The sequence below is a fragment of the Atractosteus spatula genome, chromosome 1 (assembly GCF_055471065.1).
Source record: "Atractosteus spatula isolate fAtrSpa1 chromosome 1, fAtrSpa1.hap1, whole genome shotgun sequence".
NCBI lineage: Eukaryota > Metazoa > Chordata > Actinopteri > Semionotiformes > Lepisosteidae > Atractosteus > Atractosteus spatula.
Genome location: NC_142706.1, coordinates 11,958,584 through 11,986,100, shown reverse-complemented (window position 1 = coordinate 11,986,100; position 27,517 = coordinate 11,958,584). Strand labels below are relative to the sequence as shown.

General features: G+C 44.9%; 2 protein-coding genes across 2 annotated transcripts; one reads left to right on the top strand and one right to left on the bottom strand.

Annotated features, from left to right (window-relative positions):
- Positions 1-13,062, bottom strand: zbtb5 (zinc finger and BTB domain containing 5). The gene is made up of 2 exons (XM_088913074.1): positions 12,864-13,062; positions 1-5,149 (listed from the first exon to the last, which is right to left on the bottom strand). Exon 2 carries the CDS (start codon positions 5,144-5,146, stop codon positions 3,017-3,019), a length of 2,130 nt encoding a protein of 709 aa, XP_088769200.1. The 5' UTR covers positions 5,147-5,149; positions 12,864-13,062; the 3' UTR covers positions 1-3,016.
- A 1,182-nt stretch (positions 13,063-14,244) lies between these two features.
- polr1e (RNA polymerase I subunit E) lies at positions 14,245-23,379 on the top strand. Its single transcript, XM_088913061.1, has 12 exons — positions 14,245-14,353; positions 14,860-14,963; positions 15,420-15,496; positions 15,765-15,850; positions 16,129-16,187; positions 17,141-17,285; positions 17,773-17,877; positions 18,672-18,768; positions 19,481-19,611; positions 20,333-20,414; positions 21,666-21,797; positions 22,096-23,379. The coding sequence occupies exons 1-12, from the start codon at positions 14,287-14,289 to the stop codon at positions 22,253-22,255; spliced, it is 1,245 nt and encodes a 414-aa protein (XP_088769187.1). The 5' UTR covers positions 14,245-14,286; the 3' UTR covers positions 22,256-23,379.
- Positions 23,380-27,517: the final 4,138 nt, after the last annotated feature.

Below are 27,517 nucleotides of genomic sequence, written 5' to 3'. Positions count from 1 at the left end.
CGCTTTTTAATATTTTTTTTCTTCCTTTTCTTTTTAACGCGACGGCATCTGCTCGCCGCGAAGCAATCCATCGTCAAATACCCTGTTTTCTGTGCGGTTCCGTTTCTCAAACGTCTGGCTTGGGGGCGGGGGGGGAATTCTGTGCGACTGGAGAGAGACTGTTCCTATGTGACGCTCAGGCCCACACCGGGGAGATCTTCCTTCCCCGAGACAGACTGCTGTGCAAATCTGGGGACAGGGATTCCTGTAAAACTTCTTCTTACAGAACAACGAGGGGGGTAAAGGCGCTTCTTTATGGGGGCAGACGCAAACCGAAAAAAAAAAGACAGAAACCAACACGTTCTTATCCTTTCGTTTTTTGCTGCAAGACATTTACATATAAAAACAAAAACAACGAATGTCAATGAATGTTCTTTGTATTCAAACAAAAACGGACCTCAACGGGATGGATAGTTCTGAAATCTTCAGTTTTATATAAAAAAAAGTCTCTCTTTACATCCAAAATTGTTCTTTAAATTTAAAAGTTCCGCAAATAAAGCAGAATTTGGGTTTCCGACAACGTCCTTTTGGGATAGTGAAGCACAAACCGTGCAGAAATATATCGTCAGTCGCCTGCAGTGGCGGCTGGCACCTTCAGAGTCAGAGGCAACTTAAGTACACTCAGCAGAGGCAGACTGGAGAAGACGGAATTTAGGCAGAATCGACCTGTGACGTTTTAGTTCTTGGCCCGGTTAAAAGAGTGTTGCTTTTTTATAAAGAGGGAACTCATATTAAAACACATTTCTCAATGGAAATGGTACGGAGCTTGCCTTTGTGCAAGTGTAAAAAGACCTCAATGGGTGGTGACGTGTGACTGCTGTAGGTGATGGCGTTAACAGTTCAGCACAATCTGACATCTGGCTACTTGCCTTCTCTCGCTCAATGACATCTTACTGTCTCCCTCTGTACTGCGCAGTTGCGTCCTCTCTTTACTGTTGCCTTACAGGAACCAGTTCAGAATGATGATACATCACAGCAAATTTGGCCACTTAAAACAAATGTGTTAAAATATGCTACACAAATGCATAAAGCTACATAAAACACAGAGGAATATTTTAAAAGGGATATTTGCGATAAACAATGAACAAATTCCTTAATTAAAACCCAGGATAAGACTACACCACCCTCCTTCACTAGTGCTGTGGTTACTGGGGGACACGTCCTGCAATTAACATGGGAAGTTCAAAAGAAGGGTTTGCCTCCTCCTATCACACTGATGCTCCATCTACAGGCTAGGCTGAAACACACGTTAATAAAGATCATTCATTTGACATTCTATTACAACAATGCTATACATTTTTTTCTCTGCTTCATATATTACTTTTTTTCATTAATCAGAGCTGTTGCTTCCACAGAGGAGCTTCTCTGGTCCCTTGGGAAGACAGATATCCTCTGACACCCGCTTACCCTGTGAAGCCACTTTTCTCTGCTCTGCTTCCGAGTTTTACTCTGAAGCTTAATATTAGCAAAACAGCTGTCTCGCTGGCAGAGCTCACCACAGGTATGCCAGGAAGCTGCATGCAGAGTTAAAAAGAAACCGGTCACTGCACATACCTGTACCTGTCTGTGCTGGTGATCTAAAACTGAATGTTTTTTCAAATTTAAATCTTCAGCGCTAACCGTTCTGGTTTTCCCTTTGACTAGGATCTGACCTACTGCAATCTCCTTTTGCGGCTCTTCTGGATATGTGTGAAAAAAAATCAATTCCTTGTTGGTAACCTTGTCCATGCCTCAATGTGCACCGCACCGCAGACGTTACCACCCTACACTGCCTCACGAGGCCTTGATCCTGTCCGTTAATCAGCGACTGATTTCAGAAACAGGCAAAAGAAAAGTTAAAAAAAGGCTGTAAGAGACCTTTGTTAGAAAGACTTTCTCAGAGGGGGCGTTAGAATGCCACCAAGCCAATCAGCACTTAAACCAGGAGAACAACAGCCTGACGTCACATGGAGAATATGAAGGAATAAGGAAAACTAGTCTTCAGACAAGCCTGCATGTTCAGGATGCCTCTACAGATCTTCACTTGACTGCATCACTGAAAACCCTTCACTCATGCACTAGGAAAAAAAAATCAGAAGCCGTCTCCTGACAGTCTCTTCCTGACTCCTCCTAGTGAATGAAATCTGATGGATTAAATACCTTCGAAAACAAGGCCCCACCAGTTCCGCACAGGAATTGACACTACGTTTCACCCTGCACCATCTTCATCTTCCTCTAAACTTGCCCACCTCTTGAAAGTGATATTTTGCTGTATATAGTGTTATCAAACCAGCAAATGAGGCAACTTTCAATAACACCTCACAGTTAGACCTCTACTATCAGTACAGTCAGAACACAAGGTAATTAAAGGCAATGCTCTATGAACCTCATAACACCAAGTGATTTTGCAGACTAAGTGCATAAATGTTTTTAGCTGTACGCTAGGGAGTATGTATGGTGCCAGAGCAGTGGTGAACGAGGAGCTCTACATACTGTAGAGGACAGTGTCCAGGGAGGGAAATATGACATGTTTGTTTTTGACGAAGGCAGAGAAAGCCAAATGTGTGAAGTCTGGACATTTGGTCCTCTCGCTGATCTAGTTCGGCTATAAATAAAAATGAAAACGTTTGCAATGCGGTGCCACAATTTGATGAGCTGAATCTTCTGTGTACACATTTTGTCATACACCCCTCTTGGAGCCACTCAGCTTCACCTGAAAAGAGAGCGTGACCCTGGCTGGATTATTGCGTTTCGTTTTCCCATATAATCTGATGCCCAACGCGGCATGACCTGCTCTGTCCACCCTTGGCTCTGGCAAGCACTTCATTTCTGTGTGACTGCTGTTTAATTTTGCAATCCGGGGCTGTTTTCAAGATAAGGGGGGGGGGGGGGGGGGGTACTGTTGCCTAGAACCTCCTCTCACACGGTACCCACAAAAAAGGGGGCACGACGTAGCTGTGTGTGTGTGGGGGGGGGCCTCCGGTCTCTGCGGGTGGCATTAGAGCAGGGTGTTGGGCAGGTTGCTATTCTGCCAGCGCAGGCAGGTGGTCTTGGAGTGCTTGTACAGGTGACTGGATTGGCTGAATCTCTTGCCGCACTTGAGGCACGCGTAGGGCTTCTCGCCCGTGTGCACGCGGATGTGCTTCTTGCAGTCCGTCAGGGTCAGGAAGGTCTTGCAGCAGATCTTGCAGGCGTACTTGCGCGCCCCTTCCACCACCAGCACGTTGTGCTCGGACAGCGCCTTCTTGCACTTGGAGAGCACGTCCGCCGAGGCGCGGGTCAGCTGCGGGGGCGCCGCCGCGGCCCCGTGGGGGCCCCCCTCGTACCCGGAACCCCCTCCGGCCCCGTTCAGGAGCAGGTGGGGGCCCCCCGCCGAAGAGGAAGAGGCGTCCTGCAGCTGGGTCCCCTCCATCCGCAGCGAGCCCCCCACGGCCGGGGGCATCTTGGGCGCGATGCGGCGGTAGCCGGGGAAGCCGAGGTTGGCCGAGGCGCCGCCCCGGGCGGAGCGAGAGAAAGAGTGCAGGCCCAGGCTGGACCTCTGGAAGTCCAGGGCGAACTGCTCGCTCCCCCTGTAGCCCAGGCCTTCCTGCATGGGCCGCAGGAAGTGGCCGTCTGAGTCACCGAAAGGGTTCACCTCCCCCGAGAGGTGGTGGTGGTGAGATGCAGGGTGGTGATGTAGCAGAGAGTTCCCCGAGGAGGAGCCCCCGTTGATGGTCTCTGGGCTCAGCAGGTAGGTCGCCTCTCCCTCTATGCGGCACTCCGCGCTCGTAGTGTTAGGGAGGTTGTCGTCCGTCATGGAAGCAGAGCCCTGGCCAGGCCCGGTGTAGCCCTTGGTGAGGAAGCTGGAGATGCTGAAGGCTTGCTTGGTGTCCAGGTTGTCGTTACTAGTTGGGCCGCTCCCGCCCCCACCCCCTCCGCCGCTCGCGCCCCCTCGAGCGCCCTCCAGCAGGTGCATGTCCCCGACCCTGTCGGTGCTGGACTGGGGGTCGGAGAAGCTCCGGTCACTGCTCTCCGGGCTCAGCTCGATTTTGTCCGCCCCCGGCTCCACTTGGTCGCTCCCCTCCGCCTGCGAGGTTACGTCACTGGTTTCGTCCTGGGGCTCGGGGGAGCTCAGGGGCTCGCTCTTCACCACCACTCGCATGTGCTCCTCCTCCTCCACCTCCTTCTCCTTTTCGCCGTCCCCCGGCAGCTCCTGCTGGGGGTCCCGGAAGTCGTCCCCGGCTCCCTGTCCGGCCTGCGGCTGAGGCCTCGGCCCCGAGCCGGCCCTGCCGCTGTCCGACTGGCTGGGCATCTGCGCGTCCTCCTGCGGCCCCCCGTACGGCGCCTCCAAAATCCCGGCGCCGTCATCGGCCGCCGCCGCCGCCCCCCCGCCCAGGCCCGCGTCCGGCTTGGTCCCCTCGCCCAGCTTGATGGAGTCCGGGGAGAAGAACTCGCGGCCCCCGGACTCGGAGATCACCAGCGACTCCTCGGGCCCGGCCGAGGGCCGGAGCCGCTGCCTGGGCCTGTCCTCGGGGGCGGCGGAGGGCTTGCGCTTGTGGAAGCGGCGGATGGGGAAGGAGGCCCGCTGCTCCACCACGCCGGCCGCGCCCCGAGCCGGGGTACCCTCCTCGCCGCCGCTCAGGGCCGAGCTCACCAGGCTCAGCCCCAGCTGCTGCAGGAGGAAGGAGCGCTGGAGCCGCGAGCTGGCGGCCTGCTGCTGCTGCTGCTGCTGCTGCTGCTGCTCCGGCGGGGGCCTCTCTCCCGGAGGAGACATGGGCAGCGTGCGCGTGGTCAGGTAGTGCTTGCAGGCCTTGACCACGGCGTTGAGGTGCAGGTGAGAGGCGGCCAGCAGGACGTCCATGACGTTGCTCTCGCCCAGCATGAGGGTGGAGGTGTACATCATGTCCACCAGCGCGGCGAAGGCCTCGGCCGTCACCACCTCGCTGTCCAGCTGGATCATGTTCATGCTGGAGTCGCCCTCTGCCACCGTGAACAGGGCCCGGAAGTGGGTGCTGCAGGCCGCCAGGACCGAGCGGTGGGCCTTGAAGTGCCGGCTGCCCACCACGATCACGCAGTCGCACAGCTGCCCGTGCAGGCGCTGGTAGTTCAGCTGCTGGAAGATCTGGTCAAAGTGCCCTGGGAAATCCATGACCTAGAAAGATCGGAAAACCGAAAAACAGAGTCAAGCTAGATCTGTAAGGAACGCCTACAAGAAGGTGCACAACATAACTCAAATCCAAAAGGAGGCATGAAAAGTGAACCTTTTAAACAGACTGTATACTGCAATAATACTCAAAGTAAGCCTTTCTCAAGACAAGATGGCCGGGTGCAGATTAGAATCCTTACCTGTTGCCTAATGAGCAATAAGGATCATTATTAACAAAGGTGGGGGAGGGCTGTAATTAAGTTTCCACTGGTATTTTAAGGTTGACTGACCAACAATCAATGTTTTTTGCGCTATGTTAAATGAAATGTCTTCTCATAAATCTGTTTCCGATTACGTGAATGAAGAGCAAGCAGACATCGGGGGTGTCTACACAGTGAAGACTCCCGTAGGATTTTGGTTTGAAGCGCCAAAAGCGGAAAAAAAAGACCCCCAGGCAGTGATCAATACTGCACCTCAAGGATATCAAATGAAGACCAGTGCCAGGTATCAGCAAAGTTTCACCTAGTATATCGCTGTAAGGATGGGACAGACGAGAAGGTAGAAGAATAAAAATGCAAAGTAAAACCACAGAGTGCCCTGAATCAAGTCAGAATCAGTCATGTCAGTTCGGCTGCAAACTACCAAACATCCAGGATATCTACTCAGCTAGATGTCTGAAGAAGGCCAGGTCCCTTCTTAAAGACCCCAGTCATCCCAGTCACAAACTGTTTTCCATCCTACCGTCCGGTAAACGGTACCGAAGCATTCGGTCCAAGTCCAACAGATTACGGAACAGCTTCTACCTCCAGGCAGTAAGACTGCTTAACAGCCAACCTGCAGCTCCTTTAGCAAATCACCTGTAATGGCTACATGGACACACAGTTTTCACTGTATTCAGCATAACCGCACTACTTGTATATATTGCACACACCATGGACACACAGCAGCTCTATTCATATTGAGTTTTATTCAATTTCTATTACATTATTATCCGTTATTATGTAACTTTATTTTCGTAACCTTAATTTTGTGACTTTTGTGATTCTTGTTTTTTGTGAGCTCGCAGAAAAGACATTTCATCGCCAGCAACTACCGCTGCACGCTGTATTGTTGTGCATTTGATAAATAAACTTTGATTTGATTTGAACGACTGTCAGGCTGACCAGGAGAAGGGTTTGTGAGGAGTCAATGGGAGGGACGCTCTAGCCTGATGCTTGTAAGATGCCCATCCTCTGTCCCCCGGAATTTCATGACACTGGCAGGGAGACGAGGTGGGTAATTAGCAATCAACGCAGAGATATAACACAGTAACAAACAGAAAGACAGGCCAGTCGGAGACCCTGATCAGGGATCTGTTAGAACACAAGCTGGGGCTTCACAGTGGGCCACCCGCCGACTCCTCACAAGCTTCTACACTTGTGCACAAGGAGAACAAGACAGGTTAAAAGACTATTTCCATTCTAAGGGTTTCAAACCCTACACTGTCGAAATGGAGAAAATCGATGAAGTTCAGGCAGTTCCAATCTCGGTACTACAACTGACCATGGTCATTCTGGTACAGTAAAGTACACGATATCGGGTTTTACCCTGTCTGAGAAATAATGGCGCTGCTCTCAACATACAAATCCACTGTGGGGAAAAAAACCCAAAAGTGTTTCGGTAGGTTAACGGAAAGGCTGAGGTTTTGATGAAAAGAGCACCACTCACCACAGCCAGTTAAAAAACCCCTTCGCCTCTGGCCACAGAATCTAAGAAGAGATGTGCTATTGATGTGAGAACAAAGGTAATCATCGTAAATGATGATTGTCGCACTCGAAAAAAAACAACATGCATGAGCAGTGAGGGGTGATGGGAGCTGTACCAGCTGCAGGTGCTGGTAGAGGCAGCTCCCTGGGAGCTAACATAAGAGCAATTATTTTTTGTCTGACCATACGTGAGGTAGCCATGTTTCAGATCCTCGAAAAGAGGACACGATGTACAGGGTGCCATTTTTTCCTGCAGCCAGATCTGGGACACAGCATATTAGCAACGGAAGAAGATGTGTTACAATGCTACACTGCCCTGGACAGAATACCTGCTTGACAGAAGAAAAAATGACTGCAGATTCGGTAACAGACCAGACACAGAGACTCTCTGACACAAGCAGACCTGAAGACTTAGGAGGCACCTGCGAATCCAGCAGCATGAGACTGAAGAAACAGAGAGTACCGCACTTCACGGCTGAATGTGCAAGATAGTTAACAACCCCGAGACAACCTCTACCCCGAATTTGCTACAGCGTGGTTTGTACCTCCACCATCTTAACAAAACTGAGAAAGTTGCTGAGGGAAAACAGATAAAACTGCAGACGAATTTATGAAAGCAAGCCACAACACCAGGGACACTGCACTTCCATGTTCAATAAACACCGTGCATATGTTCTAACAATGTGATTTAAGAGTCTGAGTATTTGTGCAACATCACTTTAGTTCCTGAATTCTGTCCTCTCAGTTTGTAACACAGAGCTCAATTTCACATTTGATTGTATTTTACATCTGATCTGCATTGCACAATTTTGTGCCAGACCTAGCAAATGCAAATACTCTGGCATTAAATCTTGCACTGCAGATACAGGCTGCCCTGAATATGGAATTCAAAGCTGGTCCCTCTTGTGAATGAAGGACACTCGGTATCCAAGAGATGTTTCAGGTACATAAAGTTACACAACTACTTGTAAATGAAGCTCTAAGGGAAAGACGTCAGAGGAAACATTATAAGAGGTGCATGAGAAAACTAGCAGATAGCATGAAAAGCAGATGAAAGAGAAATGTCGGACAAACATTCCTCCATTGTCTTTTGTGGTACTTCGCAATGCACCAGAGCTCAAGTTAATAAAAAGCTCACTGTTGCTACCAGAAAAGTCAACAGACAGAAGCACTGCAGCTGCACAATGCTCTGTTACAAGAGGATATCCTGTGAAAGTCAGTGCCTCTCTACAATGCTTTACAGGATATACTGTTCTTTTACTCATATAGCACACCAGGTTAATCCCCCATTGACACGGTTTGAACTGGTCTCACAAACAGCCGACTCACTGCACAGACATTTCAGAATTAAAAATTGGAAATGACCTGGGCCGAACTCTGAGGAATAGCTGTCTTCTGCCGTGATTCAGTGCAGAACACAGTGCATCCTTGTTTACGAAATGTACTGAAAAAAGGATCATGTCATGCCAAGAGGAGGTTTATCATTACTATATACTCTGAGAGGCATTAAAAATGGAGTAAAGGTTATTGGTTCCAATGCCTCGACCTACTGTATACAACCTACATAAGATTCATAGAATACACTGGAAGTTAAACTTTATATAGATGCGACTGCTTGCAGGTAGACAAACAGCAGCCATAAACAACAGCAAAGAAATTGAAGATAACTTCCAGTAAGCGACTGTAGAGAATTTCCTTATTTAATACGTATTAGTACTTATTTGTTTTTATTTAAACAAGTTTTTCTTATGTTCTCTCTAGAGACGCAGTGGTTACAGTGAGTTATGCTCACTTTGTTGATCCTGTGTATTTCCTCAGAGCAAACAGTGACAACAAACCAGACGATACAAGGGGAAACTATGAGGAAATACATTTAAAACTAAGAACAGGAGGCACTTCTTCACCCAGACACCAGGGGGGAGTGTGGAACACGCTACCAAGCCTTCCTTTTGAATCCAATACCCTGTCAGAAACAGCTGGGTGAGATCCTTGCATCACCCGTCAGGCTAAGTGAACCTCCTGCCTGCAAGTGGGAAATATTCAAGACCGTGATAACTCAAGACTGGGTGTCTTTCTAAGATCTTCCCAGCAGAAACTCGAAAAAACCATCCAGGAAGTCACAAAAACTAAAATCCAAGATTCTCTGCGGCCGATGTCAGCGTTCATACCTCAAGCATCAGGAAAAGGCTGAACTGGAGCTGGTTTCGTGGGAGCACAGCCAGGAAGGAATCATTGCTCTGTAAAAAGAACACTGTCACCCATGAAATGTTTGATCACCTGGAAAATCCACAGGACTACAGGAAGATACTCTGGACACTTATGTCAAAAGTACAACTTTCTGGTGAGACTGAAAAACAAACAAACAGAATCCGTCTTCCAACAGAAGAACCTCATCCCAACATGTCAAGCATGGTTTGGGGTTGCTTTGCTGCCCCGAGACCAGATGACCTGCCATCATTGACAAACAATGAAATCTGTGTTGTATCGGCATATTTTGGAGGAGACTGTGAGGCTGTCCATTCATCAGCTGCAGCTGTGCTGAAATCAGCTCATGCAACAGGACACCAATTCTGAACATACAAGCAGATCCATAACACCAATAGCAGAAGAAGAAGAAAAACGACCGAGTTAAAGTCCAGGCCTAAACCCTACAGAAATGATACAGAAGGACCTGACGTAAACTGGTCATGCTCAGCTGTTCATGGAGACCCCAAGCAGTTCTGTAAGGAAGAATGGGCCACATTTCTCACAGCTGATACGAGTAACAGATAAACGGTTACAGTACACATCCAATTGAAGTTATTGCAGCTGAAGGAGGTGCCACCAGTTCCAAAGGTCAGTTACTGTTAGAACATTTTGTCAATCACATAATCTAACTATATATTAATTAGACTATGTTCATCTTTCATTAAGACTTTTATGAAGAGTTAATTATGTTTTAGGTCTAATATATACAAGAATATGGACAGACCTAGGATTACGCAGTGCATTGAAACAAAGTTTCTGGATTAATTGCAATTTGATTTATCCAGAACTAACTTTCCTTGATGCATAGCTAGGTTCTGAGTTCAAACTGCCCTTTCCTTATTCTATACAGTTCAGACAGTGCTACTGGTATCCACCAATAGCAGAGCTCCGAGGATGGAAATGAAGACTTCCTCTGCACAGCCAAATGAAAGACGTGAGCTTCATGAGCCGCACAAATTAATCTGACCAGAGAGAAAAGCAAAAGCATCTGAAATATTTTAATATCTGCAGCATCTGTCTATGCAAAGTGACTGAAATTGAAACACACCTGGAGCCGTCTTGCCAAAGAACGTTCACTCTTGTAGGTCTCCAAATTCGTCTTTACAGCTTTCATCTTGCATTTTTTTTTTTTTACAAGAAAGAAAAAGTATGAAATGTGTAGGATTTAACAGCAACACGCAAAGGTCTCATCACTAGTCCTGCACTCTGCAGATTTCTTAGTTCATTGCCGGTAAAAGGTTCCAGCTGCTTCAAGGATTTAGCTTTCTTGAGCAAACAACAATTTACAGTAAATCAGGTATTGTGATTAAGCCACAAACAAAAGAAAACACTGCTACTCTGTCCAGTGACAGGGAAAACAACAGCATTGCTGTATGGCTTATTTGCTTTGTATTTAAAACTGTTGTAGAATTGTTGCACGCTTGTGTTATGCTCCACCTTTTATTAAAAGGATAAATCTCCCTCATTAAAAAACACAAAGTACAACTAAAAGTACAAAGAAAAATACACTCAATTCCTCCTCTACAAAAAAAACCCAGTAATTGCCGTTTTAGCACTGGATCTTACAAAACAAGCTTACGGACCCCAGATGTGACATGAATGTGGTAGGGCTGCTTATCTTTCAACTACCGTAGACAGTAAACTCTTTCAGAGCGCCACGCTCACTGACAGACAGACCCCAGTGCCTCCGAATCCTCAGGAGCAGGACAAACCACATCCCCTCATGCCAACAGGCATGAATCACGTAAAGGCCCAACACTCTGTGATCCACCATCTCTAGTCCCTCCCACCTCCCCTCGGAGAGGAGCAAACCTGAACAGGAAGTGGACCTGACTGGGCCTCTGGACACTTCCTCGCCAGTTTATATACTGATTAAGCAATAATGGATGCGGGGTCTGTGAGGACTGAGCAGTATACCCTCTTCCTGGGCTCCAGAATAGACACTGTCTCTCAAGGAAAGGCTACAATCCTGCAGACCAGGGCACCTTGGATAGCAGGGAAAGTGTGACACCACAGAGAACTGGACTGATGCTTCTCATGTTTCAGAGCTGATCTGTATGGCTCAGAACATTTCTCATATTTTTCTTTATTTAGACAGATAAGAACAAATCCTCTCTACAACAATGACTGGACTACACAATCTCTACTGGCACAAAGCGAGTGAAATACCCTGCTTCGTGGGTATATAAGTGGTAAGAAGTAAGAATAAGCAGGAGCTCTTTTTCATGCTAGTTTCTCTACATTCCAACCCGCGCAAAGAAAACAGCTACTATATTCAAGAGCATGTATACAACTAAAGACGACATGCGTACAAAAAAACCCCAGAAAGGATCTCCATTTGACATCATGTTTATCTTTCACATCTTACTTCGCCCATTTATTTTAACGACAGGATAAGAATTTACAGTGAATTTACTTCAAAAAGCTACACATCCATCGAATTACATTACAGTTACCCCCTGGTGCAAGACAAGATGCACACATACGTCGAAAGTATTTTTTGGGTTCCACGTAACAGTAACAAAAGAGTTTTTGAAAACGACTTTTTTTCTCCCCAATGAGGGGCAAACGCAATCAAGTCCAAGTCTCTGAAACATCGCGTTGCTTTGTGACAAGCAGAGCAACACTTTCATAGTCTTCCCCCTTCTCTCAAATGGAGTCAAAAGCATGCGAATATGGTGTCAGACCAAGAGCCCCAGGTTTCTGGGCGAGCAAGAGGCGCCCCAGAGCCCGGCGTAACCTCCGGGCTGCGTGTTGTCAATCAGTTCAGCCGAGAGAGGTTCATTCAAGGTAACGTCTGCCAAACGCAGCCTCGCCCCCCGAACTGTATATCGCTGTGATATATTACCATGCACTCTGTAACGACATCGCACTACACTGAGGATGCATTACAAAAAAAAAATGTTAAATTCAGCAAAATAAGACTGGCGATTTCGAAGACTTGGCACAATTATTTTAAATAAAAAACACACATCGCTGTCGGCTAAGGATATGCAGCTACTTATATTCGGTTATTCTTTTCCTATTGGACTTGTGGATCCATCACTTCGTGCAAGCAGGCATAGTTTGCAGATCGTATTAGATTACATTGGTCCTGAAACGGCGAAATAATATGATTTTTTTCGATCAAATTCGTTCGGCTCGTAGATGAAGGTTAAGCCCACACAGGTATTTATTACTTCCAGATAAACACAATACAGTAGCTGCCATTAATGATCGGTATCTCCCTCATGCAGACGATATTATTCAGTTTTGTGTTTGTATTTATCCCCCCCGGAAAAAGGCTTTCGGCTCTGCATCCAGGAGCCTCGTCTGGCTCGTCTGTCTCCCTCTCTCTCTCCGTCTCACACAGGTCTGCTTTACATTATTTTCTGATCTGTGTCACTGGCCAAAAACAACAGCAGGAGGGGGGAAAAAAAGACCACACACACGTTACCTTTTACCCGAGATCAGAACAAAGCACACCCCTGGGAACATATCACATGAAGCCCAAACTGAGAGGCCGGATAACAGAGGCGTTTTTTTCCCGTCCTGTGCGTCTTCAGATTTATTGAACACGGAGAGAAATCCTGTCCACGGAGGGGGTCTCCTCCTCCCTTTTCTTCGCTGTCTTGCAGGACCAGTCTGTCTGATGTCTGTGTTGTTAATCCAGCGCCTGCGTGCTGTCGTGCACTGGGGAGGCTTGCCCAGGATAAAACTGGGAATAGACTGGGAATCGCAAAGCCTACCTTCTGTGATTCAGGACGACGATATCCCCTCTAGCATGTACCCGGACTCGATGCCTCCGCTGTCCAAAAACGACATTTACAGCAACAACAACAAAAGTAGTTTCCCCGGAACAGGGGGGTTAACAGTCCGAGAAAGCGAGTGAGAGAGAGAGAGGGAAAAAAAAAGTTCCCCTCCTTTTCCTGCAAATCTGCAAAAACCGGAACGGGAAAGCAATATCCCAGACGAGTGACGTTTTCTGACTGCTGCACCGCAGCGCCGGGGGCCCGTTATTTCACTCCGGGGCGGCAGATTCACTGGCCGGAGAAACAAGCCGCGAAAACCCGGAGAGAGAGAAAAAAAACCTACAGAGCCCCTCGCTTGTTGTAGCTACAGCCCAAACGATTGAGAGCCGGGCTGCAACTCACTAGGATAGGGGTTTATTTTTTTGGTGTTTCGTGTGTGTGTGTGTGTTTTTGTTTTGGTACGTTCCTGTCATGAATAAAAAAGACGCTGGACACCAGCAACGTTTCGACTAAATTAGGAAACTGCTTAATATTCATGACCCGTTACTAAACTTTTTTTAAATAAATATCCTCCACTAGATCAACGTTGTACAGTTCACACGTTTGTTGTTTTGGCTCTGTATTTGATCCGCTAAAGCCGGGACAACCGCCGTTTCTTCCTGAGGCTCAAACTGTCACTACAGCACGACAGGGGAACCTAACTAAAAAAGTCAGAGGGATTAGAGTATTGATAAAAATGGAAAACGAGCAGCGATTTCCTGAATAAAACGAATCCTGTAAAATACGATCCTACAAGTTCCCAAGAAGATGCTCAACGAGGGTTTCCAAATGTCAATGAAGTTTACGTTTCTGACTCCTCTGACCACCTTACTGTACCTCGTAATGTTTTGGCGTTTAGAAACTTCTGGACCGATTGATGGTGGACTGGGGTTTGTGAAGTCTGGCATGTTATTTTGTGTCTGATGACTTTAGTGCTGTTGATTTGATTAAAAAAAAACCTGGTGCGAGTGTCAGAGAGACTAAGAAAATAACTCATTTGTTGTTATGCTGGGTTTTTTTTTTAATATTAGCTGTGTATTGTACCCGTTGGGAAAAAAAAAATAAAACTCCTTACTGGAACCCTATATGGAACTACATACGTTTATTATTTATCTGTGCTTTGAAACACACGAACAAAAGCAGATGTTATCTCTTCCTGGTATTGTACAAATACCAACACATCCAACCGTATGGACCTGAAACGTGAATTCCAGACGATGGCACCCAAAACGCCCGACTCAAGCCAGTTTGTTGCCCCATGGCCCCCGCCGAGTGGGCGTTGTAGAGCCGGAGTTCGCCGCTAGGGGGCGCTGTCACTTATAAGCACCGCTGACGCCCGCCGCCTCAGAAGTCGCTCTCGGGTTCAGAGCCGAGCGCAGAAATGGCAGCCTCCTATGTTTGGAAACACTGCAACGAGGAACGGGAGGAACGGCCGCCTGCCGCAATAGGTATACTGCGAATTGCTTCAAAAACTGAGACAGTCCGCCTCTTCCAGTTTATACCGGCTGAAAAAAAAATCGTATTCGGAAATATATTTTCTCTGCTGCAATGTTGGTCGTACACGTGGTAGTAAAATGACTGTGAGTGAAGTCAGTGCACGTTTTATACTTAAGATGATTTTGGATAAACGGAATTTATGATTAAAACTAATAAGTTTAATTTAATTTAAAAATTCTAGCTCTGGTTGTCTAGGTGTATAATCCTGAAGGTTTTAGGTTTCTAGATCGATACTAAAGAAAACGATAGATTATAGTGTAGACGAATCTTAATTCTACCAATTCGACACGTATTCGGGTAATAAGAGCTGTGTCTTATTTAAGCAAAATGAGTAAACCTGGAGTCTTTCTGACCGTTGTGCTTATTGTCTTGGTCTGAGACACAGAAATAATGCCTTGCTGATTTTTTTTTTACATTCTTAGTTAATCATAGCTGGTTCCCACATCTTCTTCTGCAGTTCAGTTTTCCAATGGCAAACTCAGAAACGCAGACCTGGTCGACTTCACGTTATACAGAAACACTGATCTCAGCAATCCAAGAAAGAAGAACAGGCGCATTCTGGTACGTTTAAATGTAGTTGCAGATTAAGTATCGGCCCACTTTAATCTAAAAACTGCATTTTTATTGTCATTGTTGTCTGCCAATATGTAAGTAGTTGAATTGCTTAATTAAATGCTTTAAACCAGAGGCTCTGTTGTGCTGTTCAGTATGTGCATGTTCTTGAGTACATTTTCGAGTAAAAAAGCAAAACTCCACAGTTCCAACAAATAAACTGCCTCCTCCTGGTATTAATATATACAAACTGAAATCGGTAATGATTTGATAGCAAAAATGGTTTGTGGGGCCATTCTCTATAACCAATTTTGGAATTTTGTTAACAGCTAAAAAAAGTTAATTCCCTTGTCACTGTGATCCGGTCTTGTATTAAGCAGTTATTGAAAAATGACGAATAGATGAGGGTTAATAGAAGATTGGTATCCTGATGACTCAGGTTCTGTCTCCTGTGTTTCGTCACAGGCTGCAGAAACAGACAGGCTTTGCTACGTTGGGAATAATTTCGGAGCTGAAGCCTTGAAATGTAACACACTTTGCAAGTAAGTCTTTGCAGGTGGAAGATGTTTCTCTCAAGTTTGCTGATGAAAGTTCAGAAAATGTTCCGGATGATCTGAAAAGTCATTTTCTACGGATGTATACATATATACTTCTTGACCAGTGAAGAACTGCACTCTGACAGAAAGCGATCATGAAGTCAACAAAAGTTGAGAGAAGCCTTTTCTGTACACAGTTCTGTTGGGGTCATGTGACCGAACACTGTACCTGTGTCCTTTCGCTACACTAACACATGATGTGTTCATTCCCCAGGTACTATGTGGGTGTTCTGGACAAGAAAACCAGGATAATGAATGTGCACAATGTGGAACTGTTCAGTATGCAACCAGTAATTCCAGGTATGCCGATGTCTCCAAATCAGTTGGGTAGTGCACCTAGTTTGCTAAAACACTTATTTTCCCATATGACATGTAAAAGATATACTGCAAATCTTTAATGTTGTGTCTAAACCTCTAACGTTTAAAAAACATGTAGTTATCGATGGCAGCGGGGACAGATTTTGCCGCCTTACAGCCTTTTTCTTAGACATTGGAGTTGTCTATTCTGTATTTGGAAAACGAATGCGTATCCTTCTGATTTATCAAAAATACTTACATGTTTGCATGCATATTTGTAGGTGAAACTGTAACTGAAGTTGACGCCTTGGAGAACAAGAATAAGTCATACAGAGAAAAGGTACTGTAGTGTTTAAAGTGATCTGATCTCTTGGTTCTGGACTGCTTCAAATGCTTTGTGAATGGAGGAAGCAAGTTTGTATTAAGTTTCTTCTCACAAGATATTCACTGCCATGTTTCCATTGTCTTGTCCGGGCCGTAGATTCAGCTGGGCTACTGTGCTAATGAATGCAATGCTGAACTGTAACTGAAAAACAAACTTCCTGTCTTGCACTGTAGTTGCTCTTATCACCAAAAACTAAACCTCCAAGTTTGAGGGGGAAAAAAAAAATTCTTCATGTTTCTTCTTGTTTTCTTTAATCTCAGTGGCAACAATTGTCTTTTTAAAGTGATCACTTTTGGCCTTTAAGGAATTCATGGCCAACACTCTTTAGTAGTTTTACAAAGTCAACCCATTGCTAAATGCAGTTTTTGCCAGAACCAAATACTTCATCTTGAAGCAGCACTTCATCAGAAGCAGCACTGATTAGTATATTTATTCAGGTTTTACTTTTTTGTGCATGACGAAAGATAAAGTACATACAGTATAATAAGTCCCTAGTGTGGAGAAATACTTTCCACCAGAGGGCAGCAAGACCAGTCTTCAGCAACAACTATAGGCTTTTCCTTCTGTCTCAATTGAAACTGGGTACAAAATAAGCTAGCTATTTAAGCATACCTATTGGATTCATTTCAGGTTTAAACCACTTCAGGCTCTTGTATATATCCCAGCACCTGATACATGATCTGTCAGGACTCTTACCTTATGTCGAACAGCTCTGCACAGAAACACAGTCAAACACTTTTTATTGCTCAGCCCTCTTAAGCTTGTAAAATTGAAAATGGGGACAATTGCAACGAGAGTCTCCTTCGGTTTCCCAGTTGAAGGACCGATGGAACTGGCGCGCGTTAAAAAAAAAAAAGCGAGTTATCTGTGGCGTGCTTGAGTGTGAGCCCTTGTTGGTCTCCCGACAGGTCGATTCCCTGATCGAGGCCTTCGGCACCAACAAGCAGAAGCGGGCTCTGAGCTCCCGCCGGCTGAACCAGGTGGGCAGCGAGATGCTGCACAGCGCGGTGGCCAAGGCGGCGGAGAACGTCATTCAGAAGAAGGGGCTTCAAGGTAACGGACCGCCGGGGAGAGGGGCCGCGGATCCGCTGTGCCGCCACTGAGCAGGGGGGTTCGGCTGAGCTGCCAGGGGATGTGTCGCCCAGCCCCGCCCACGGTGCTCCTTCTAGCTCCCCTGTTGACCTCCAGCCAACGCTGAGGGTGGAGGACAGCTGCCTCCCTCCTTCCCAGAGGGTATTGCCTCTCAGCGGGAGCGAAGAGAGCCCCTCTCGAACTGTGAACCACTGGCATCCTTTGAGAAGGAAAATGAGGTCGTATTGTTGTTCACTGTGCAATTACCTTACTCTGTAAGACATACCCGAGAGAGAGGAAGCTTACTTGTACTGTCAGCGGGGAAGATGTTAATTATAAGGCTAACTGGAACATGCAATAACAGAGCTTCGACGTGTCGACTCAAAGCAACATGGGGATCACAGGCGATTGTGTTAGAGGGGGGCCTTCCAGTGTTTCTGAGAGCTGTGACCTGTTGTCTGTTTTCTAGCCCTTGAAGAGGATGTGGCGCAGACTGAGGCACAGCACGAAATGTCCCTGCTGCCCTGTCATGCAGACGCCGACAAGCTTGAAGACGTCTATCTGTTTGACGACAGTATCCTTTCAGAGCAGATACGGGGATGTTGCTTTTTTTGGGGAAAAAAAATTCAGACTTTTAACTGCTCTTGGGAGGAAAGTTAATGGCACATAATGGTCCTCTTGGTTAATCACCATCCCGAACAGAATAAGCAGCAGCTCGGAACACTCTTAACGCTAACTTGCTCTGTGAGTAATCCTCAGCTATGAGCTGCCTGAGGCCGATCACCAAGATTTCCAAGGTCTGAGTAGTCGTGTTGCTGTTTTATGTAACGACTCTGTATCTTATATCATTACGTGACACCCCTGTACACATTTCTAAGTGGTAGCATTTTTTCTAACTTCAAACGTATTTTAAAATGTAGTTTTCACTGCCACAGTTTGTAAAGGTTAAAAGCAAGGAGTCACCTAGGAGGTCTCTTAACAGAACTCCACAGCTAACCATTTTACAAAAGAGCAGAAATGCATATTTATTCATCTAATCACAACACTTTTAGTGTTGCAGTGTGCTAAATGTTTTGGGTTTTTTTTTTGGGGGGGGGTTAAGGAATATATTTAAAAAATGAGAAATTCTCATAACCTAGTCCTGTAGTTTATGGTGTTTTTTCAAGGTGGGGTTGCTTTTATGTGCAGAAAAACAAAAGTTACCGAAATGTCCCTGGTTTCCCCTTGTTGACTTTGCCATTTAAACGTTTCACAAATCCTCGAGAATGCCTTTAGGAAGTGTAGGGCCTATGCTCACTTCAGGTTGAGGAGGTGACGGGTGATTGGTGGGGCCCGCAGGTGTGCCCGTTTTCCTGAGCCGCACCTCAGTTATCTCCCCTGCCGAGTACGAGGCGCTGGAGGTACCCGCTCAGGCCCTGAAGGAGCTGTCCTCGGAGGACATTCTGAAGATGCGCGAGGATGGCAGGTAGGGACAGCCCGGCCACAGGACAGGGCCTGATCCGGGCCGACCCGCCGCACTGGAGCGTTAAAGGCAGCGGTGCTTGTTGCCTTCTTGTTCGAGTTTGAAAAGCATCGCCTGAAGTGATTTACATTCCTTCCGTCTGCAGAGCATATTTCATAACGGACTCGTGCCAAGTCCCAGAACAACTTTCTGTTTATTTGCACAGCTATTTATTGCACTGGGAATGTAGCACTACGTAAGGTGGTGTTCAGAGGTGTGTACTTGAAGTAGGGTACCTAGGAAGCTTGTGCAATTCCCCAGAGGGGCTCTTCTCAAATAACAAACATTTTTGCAGAAGAGGTAGCATTGTTCAGGCTGGATCTATATCCTGTCACATTCAAGATCTTCCTAGTGTTCTACGGGATGAGTGTTACAAAGGCACTACAGCACTTGCTGTCCTATTTCACTAACAAGGGTTCAGGAGTCGTTACTGGGTTCGAATCCCAGGTGAGAAACTACTTTCGCCCACATGAGTAAGCTTCTTCCAAATTGTTTTGAAGTAAAATGCCCGGCTGTATAAATGGATGAGAATATACATTGTTTTGGATAAAAAAAGCAGTGAGAAAATCTCTTAATAATGAGGAAAATCCCACTCTTTTGACTGACGATCTCTTGAGCAGCTTTCTCCCAGTTCTCCGTGGCTTGACTGACCTGTTGTGTTGTCCGTGCTCCAAAGTCCTCAGGTCCTGATCCAGGAGATACAGTGTCTGCCGAAGGACAAGGAATCCCGAGAGCACATGGCCCGCTGCCTCTGGTACCTCAAGCAGCTCATCAAGCTGTCCTCCCAGAGGAGGATCAACCTGAAGTGTAAGTCTGGCATCACCCAAGAGCAGGAGCATCACTGGGACTCCCCAGCCGGACAGGCAGACTAGTGGAGTGCAGTACAGTGCAATGTAAAACCAATGTGCAGCACAGTCAGTGCAAGACAGGGCTGTTCTGGTGTGTGTGATGACATCCAGCCAGAGCTCCAGATGAAGAGGAGATGCCTGAACTCGTATCTCTCAAGTCAAGCTTAGATATTGCATGCAAAGCAGGGTGTTGCTGGTGCTGTTGCTGATTTGACGGTCATCAATAACGTGTGCTGGGCCGGACCTGGCTGCTTTATATCCATCTCCTGAGCCTGACTGCACTCTCAAAATTCTTTTAGTCTTGGATTGTTCATTTTCAGTTCTTCTCGCTCTCTTATTTGATATTTCCAGTTCAGGTTTGTTTTTTAAAAAGCCTTTGCTGATGGACCACAAGGGCTTTCCTCTTCCTCTGAGCCTTAAAATTTGCAGATGACTGCAGAAAGAGAGACGCCTGAGTAGAGAGGGAATTTGCTGAACACAAAACAGCTGCAGGAATGCCAGCAACAGGGATTTTCTTCGTCTAGCACACATCTAGAGAACACTGTAGGTCGGCAGCGGAATAACGTCCAGAAAGCTTTTGTGTTTGAAAGTGCCGATTTCAAAATCTTGGGGGTATAGTGTGGCACTGCCGGCAGCTTGTTTCCATCAGGTTGGTCACTTTTTACATTCTTACTTTTCAGTCAGCCTGGACGAAGGCTGTCCCAGGATAGTAGTGAATCGGTTCTTGAAGACTTTCACGATGGAAACCTTCAGCGACGGCCGGTGAGTAGCGCTTGGTGCCACACTGTGAGACCCCTCAGGGCACTGCGGGCTTTGAGAGGTTCCCCTTGTGTTCTTTAATTAAACCTGGAATTGTCAAACTGGCAGTTACAAGGAGTACCGGTGTGAGTTTGAACTCAGCGTTGAAAAGTGCTTTGAGGGCACTCATGTTTCCATCAGCAGAGTTAAATCACCCATATGCAGTGTCTAGGAGGAATGCTCCATCAGGAATGTAAGCGATCATTAAAACTCCTCAGAAATTACTAGAATTTGTATACAAGTGCTTAATGCACTTAGGTGCTTAAATCTTTTAATGAATAAATAATAAATTATTTATAATGTCTTGCTTAAAGGTAATACCCTGTGTCTCTTAAAGGCATCTGTACATGTTGAGTTATGGAACTTGTTTCATCGTGTCATTTGAAGGGATACGTTGCTAAAACTACATATAAATGAAGGATAAAATGTAGCATGTTATGCTGAAAAAAGAGAGCAAATCCAAAGATCTGCTTCTTTGGTACCCTCGCATATCCACCTTGATAATCCAGCATGGCTGTGTCGCATACTTAATGTTTACAGTTAATGTGAAGATATAAAACTGGATTTTAGAATTAAACCATTTCATATTGGAAAAAAGTATTTTAACAATGTAAAGATTGGCTTAAGCAAAACAAGTTCAAGTGGGTGTTTTAAGAACCTCCAAGAGGTGGGAGATTTCTCTGTAGCTATAGGACTTAACACGATTATCTGCACCTCCACACATCCTCCCACATTTTTGGATATAAGAGGAAGGCTAGATTTTTTCTTTTTCTTGCTAAGAATTGGCTGCCGTTTTCATTATTGTAATCCATGTGTGTCTATTTTAGTTAAACAGAGTACCTTTTAAGATTTACTAATATCATTGCAGATATCTATTCTTCACATGTAACTTTAAACATTAGTGTGGTCGTGGCTTTTTAAGTAATATTCTTGTAGGTTGTCTTGGGCTACCCATAATCCCTGTACAGCTGTGGACGGGAGGTCAGGTGAAGTAGCAGATAAACGTGAAACTCAAAACATATAGGCTTACTGAGGTGGACGTTTACTTCAAAGCTTCTGTTACCTTCCCTGAAAAATGATTGGAATCAAAGTTTAAAAAAGTTTTCATGCTGTAGGCCAGGCTTTGCTTTGACCCGAGAAGGAAGATTTTGCATCTGTACGGAAATGGGGAGCCGCTCAGCCTAATCCTTTCCCATACGTGTATGTTTTTCTTAGTATCAACAACACGATTCCTTCTTCCATGAAAACGAAGATCGCTGCCTACGCTCTTGCCCTCCTGCTGCACATCGGAGACTTCCAGGTTGACCTCACACTCCTGCACCGCGACCTGCACCTCACTGAAAATAAGTAAGGCCATTTTACTGTGATGAGCAAAGGGTCAGAGGTCACGATCACCCTTCAAACTTTTCCTCCTGTGTTGATGTCTCTGGTATTGGCTGGGATTAATTTCGTAAGGTTCGTGCTGCAGCACGTGAATGAATTTGATTCTTAGAAGGGGTGTCCCTCTGGTTGGAAATGGGTGGAAACCCACGATCGAAGAGAAAACGAGTTGAATGTGAACGTCTGTGAGATTTTGATCTGTGCCACCACACAAAACGGCACACGTCCATGACCGACCTCTTGTTTTTTTGTTTGTGCGGTTCAGAATGCTTGACGTGGCCAGATCCATGAGGCTGAAGATTGCAAAGAAGTCTGTGTTGGCGTCGGGGGACGTGATGGAGGACCACAAGATAGGCATACTGGAGCTGCCGCTCATCGTGTACAACCAGCGGGTGGAGCGGAAGAAGAGGAAGAAGATGACCTAATGATGAGCACCCCAAGGCCTCACTATCTGTGGGACTGTCTCTCTGAGAAGGGTAAAGAGGCTCATGCCAGCTCCTGGGCTCAAAGGATTAGCCCTTATTTATTGCAAAGACAGCAGCGGCTTGTTTTATGTAGCGTTTCAATATATTCAGATTCTAATTCATGTCCGTTTTTTATAAATGAATAAAATCTGAAGACGTCTGCCCCATCCTTGCTTTGGCCTGGTGTTTCCCAGCTGGCCTAGAGAAGCTGTACCTTGAACTTCAGTCTATAACGATCTCAGAAATTCCCACCTACTGTACCTGTTTCTTCCTCCACTTTCATGATGTGACCAGACCTACGTTTTGTGGGATGCCGTGAGGTGAACACGGTTTGGCAAGGTAGAGGATAAGGGTGAGCTTCAAGAATGTACCAGGCGTTTAAGATGAGCAACTGGAGCCAGTCATGAGTCCTATGACCCTTGGCGTCTGTCTTATCAGTTGGTTTGGTCAAAAAGCTGGTTTATTATAAATATGGACATATAAATGTGGGACAAGAGTTAACAGTAAATGTGAAGTCCTTCTCTCAGAATAGTTTGTTTTCAATGACACTGCATCTCTTTTATGTACAGCGTGTTCCCTAATGCTCACCATTTTAAGTGATGTGAAACAAAGATTACATTACCAAAAAAAACCCTGTAAGATGCAAAACATGCTTGCCTCACATTTTTGCAAGTGCAGTGAGTACGGCGTTGAAGATTGTCAGATTTACTTGGGAAAATCAGCTGGAATGCAGAGAGACCAGCCAGATGAGAAAATGGCAGGCTACACCTTGCATGAGACTACTCTGCCATCTTCCTTTATTGGGATTGTAGTCTTAGCCAAAGAAAGGCCAACGCAGAGCTCTTACACTTTGTGTACACTGTGCAAAACTGAGTATTTCCTATATCAAGTTTGTAGTTTAAAAAACAATTTTATGTCTTTTTTTCACATGCATCCGGACAGTTGTTCTTTCAATAAGTTGTGGTGTTGAAATGTACCAACAGCTCCATCCTCTGTGGAAGAATTTAGAAATGTGCAAACTTACAAGTGGCAAGAGCTAGTCAAGTGTGTTGCTAAGCCTACATTAAAACACTGCATTACTTCTGCTCTGGTTTGCATTGTCTGTGATCGTTGTACTGAAAGCTCTGTACAGCTGCTGACTCAATACCATGTTCTCCTGTCTCCTGTCTCTGAGTAAGGATGTGCTAGATTATAGTACTCAAAATCTAAATACTGATAAGTTAAATAGTTTGTATGACTTTTACAGATAGGTTTACAGGTCACACATTATACTGTATACACATTTTTGTATACAGGAAAGGGAACTAATTGCTCTTTGAGAAGGAATGCTTTCTGGGCATCAGATGTGCACCCTGTGTCTTTTTTCCAGTCTGAAGAGATCTTGCTTATTGCAGCCTTTCCCTTATCCTGCCTTGAACATCTCTTCTCTGAACAAAAGCAGCCAACTGAAGATTTCGGAGATAAAGGTTCATACCATTGTCTTCAAGTGATGCATTAAGTCTTTGCCTCTTGCATACAAAGAGAATTTTACTTTGATGTCCATGTTGTATAAAATTCCAATGACAAACTGTACTTTCCCCAGCATGGTTAATGAGCGCTGACAGCCCATTTGCAATTTCAGCGTGAAATGTCACAACCATACCAATAGAGGTAATTTCTGGGAAAGAATGGCTTTTGTAGCTGTAGAGATCAATGCAGTGCTGTCTTAGGCATTGTGTAGTAAAAGTGAGGAAATCAATTTGAAAATAATCACTCGGAAGACATTTAAGACCTTTTTTAACACAAAATATTGCACAAATGCATAGAACAAAAATGTACAAGGCAGTAACAAAATTCATACGGCAACTTTTTCAGTATGAAAGCTTTTTTTGAAAAATTTAACATCCAAGTGCAAGTGTGATTTTTCTGTCAGTTTCACATGAACACAGAAATACTGTCAGACATGCAGGATATAAGTGGTTTTCATTAAAAGTGGTGATAGATGGCTGTATGAAACCTTTAAAGGCACTCTGTTTACAGCAGAGAGACGGAGTGCCTGCCTTGTACGTAGCCTGATAGGGTTTGCAGTTCAGGAAGAATCTGTTCCTCTCTGCTGCAATTCCAGGTTATCTTTGGTAGTTTCTTGTCGGGCTTAACACCTTTAGGGCCACCCCACACTTCTCTGGTCACAGGGGTATAATCTGTGCTGTTTGATGTAATGAACAATGTCCGCATTATAAAATAAATTAAATGACGCTTCAGGAATGAGTGACACATGCACCCAGACAGTTGTTCTATCAATTTGTGGTGTAGAAATGTGCTTAGAGTTCAATCTTAAAGATTAACCTTGATTCTACTGAAAATTACCTACGTGACACATTTGCAAAATGTTCTGTCCCTCTGCGGAAGAATTTAGAAATGTGCAAACTTACAAGTGTCAAGAGCTACAGTCAAGTGTGTTGCTTTTAATGACAGAGGTACCGCAAACAAAACAGCAGCATTACCACCTTAAACTCAGGTTTACTGGTTGACCTCAATTTGCTGCTGTAAATCTTGTTGATGGACCAGCAGGCAGCACTCTTCCCTCTGAACTAGAATTTCCAAACAAATGCCCCTGTGTGGTGACAGGTTGACATTACTTTAGGAGTTGCCGTCCTTTCGATGAGACATTAAACACAAGCTCCAGAATACTTGGTCATTAAACATCCCCATGGTACAGTTCCTAAGAGGTGAGGTGTGAAGCTCCATGTACTAATTAATTTCCTCTTTGGGAATACACAATCGGTCCACCCAAATTTCCACCCTTAATTCATTTCCTAAGGAATTTTCTCACTTCCCTAACTAAACTGCTGTGCAGTGGGGCTGCCGATACATGTTTGCTAAACGTCATCAAGTGCGCATAGTACTTTAGTGACAGGTGAAGTATGTCCCCTCCTATATGTAAAGTGCTTTTGGATCTTTGATGGGGAAAAAAAAAATATAAAATGCAAACAGTTATTAAATTATGTTTCCATTACTCTAGTGTCTGTTAACAAGTATACTACAAGATCCTCTGACATGAGTGTACTATAAATAGGAGTCCTGCCGCCCTGGAGAGGATGTTAGAATGATTTAAAATACACCATTGTGCAAACACCTTCCCTTTTATTTTCACAAACCTGCTGTAAGGTTAAAACACAGTAAATGTTATCTAAATATGCAACGCACTCTGTTTGGTTGTGCTGCATTGAAAGACTCAGACTCCTTGTATCCTCGGGAAACTCACAGTTCCCATTAGTTCAAGATTGTCATTTAATTGAAGAAAAAAAACATGATCCAAAACAATCCCGTGTTTCTGTGAGCTTCAGTCCACATGTCTCCAGACAAGATAAAAATCTTCCTTGTGTGTCAGTAGAAGCTTGCTAGCAGTATGTGTAATGAGATTTCTGTGAAGGCTCTGAAAATAGCTGAAAAGTCCAATGTTGCCGCAGGAGTCTCCAGGCTGGAAGAATGTTCTTGGGTCCAAAGACCGAAAAGAAAAGTTTTTTCTTTCACTGCTTACTTTTACAAGAATGTGAAGAGACACTTGAACCGAAACCAAATCTTTAAACTAAGTTCGATTCATTTCTGTTCTGTGTATGGAACAGGAAGCCACGCACAATAGAGTGTTTAACACCAGTTTGTATCTCACTACAAGCTTTTTAAAAATGTCTTTTGTTTCTTAGAATTTTTTTTAATAGGAAAGCAGTAAGATTTATGTCCTGGCAACATAACCATTGTGATTCCTCTTGCCTTCCTCTTGTTATCTTGACCTGTGGAAAAAAAACTAGGCAAAATCTCCCAGCCCCCCTCTCCACACTCTGTACAAGAGTTTCTGTACAAGAGAAAAAAACAACTTCTGGAACAACAGAGCCAGCTCTGTGTGCACAGCTGTGTTTTATGGGCTTGGTACCAAATGCTAAATAAATCAATCTTCCTGTGAAATCCAAACTGAAACCTTTTTTTTCTGGACATGAGCGTTTTTTCTTTTATCCTATTTTTTTTTGGGGGGGGGGGGGGGTTCCTTTAGAAAGAATGTTAATATTGACTGGAACAATATTGACATGCAAATTTCAGTTCCACGATTAAATCTTTTCTTCCTGGCACTTGTTAACACTGTCACCTCTTGCTGTTATTTCCATTTTATTAATAGTTTGTATCTTTAAAATTTCTTTGTCTTCAACAGCAATGGTATACACCTCTCGGGTGTCATCATTGCATATGATAATTTGCTTGCAACTGACTTCATCCAGTTAGATAAAGGTTGATTATACTGCTTAACAATATACCTTCAAAAGTTTTTTTTTGCTGAAGAAACCTGAATTGTTGTGTCAGTTATTACTAAAGTCTTGATGGAACTAGGTGTTATAGCTGTCTCCTAACATAATTTGATGGAAAATGTGTTTTTCTTACACTGTGTGAAATCTATGGATTAGTTTCTTACTGGTATACTGTTAAGTTCTAGAATAGAGCATGAAAGGAGTCAGAAAGGTCTCTTATCTTCATTCAGCAAATACGGACCCCTTAAAGTCGGTTATTTGCTGTAACAGATCTGGCAAAATTGCAAACCTTGTCGTGAAAATGAACGAGCCTGCTGCCGAGACGAGGGTCCACACAGGAACTCGTGCGTCACAGGAGAACACAATTCAGCCTCACTGACCCGGGCTGACTGTAGCACACAAACCCAATGGGGTCTTCATATGCCATCCGTTTATGTGTGCTAAAAGCTCTACGCAAATGCCGTACTTGGGGAAACAAAAAATAAAATCAACTTAAATTTGTACCCATTTTTATAGCTTGGTATTGTACTGGAGCAAACCGAGTTGAGCTGCTCAAGGGTACAAACTCTCAAACATCCAGCTCCAGAGCACTTCCGGCCACCTGACTTGTGTAATTCGTCCAACTTTTCCTTATGTGTGAAGAACATCAACCAGTCTGAGTTTTCACTTCTTGGCAAAATTATAGACTGGAATTTGTAGCTTTATGATGTGCTCTACTTTGAAAGCCTGGGATGTTAAAACAACAGAGGAGGTGGCTCCTGTATGGGCTTATCTCACAAGTCCTCTACACAAACCACAAGTTGAGCCCTATAGCTTGGAGCTGGCTGTAACTAGCAAAAGACACTACTTGGGCTCCGCGAGCAAAGCCTGTCACACCCTGCACACCTGCCGGAAGTTGTCTCCATTGACCTGTTGGTGCTGTGGAGCTGAAGGTGAAAGACATGGA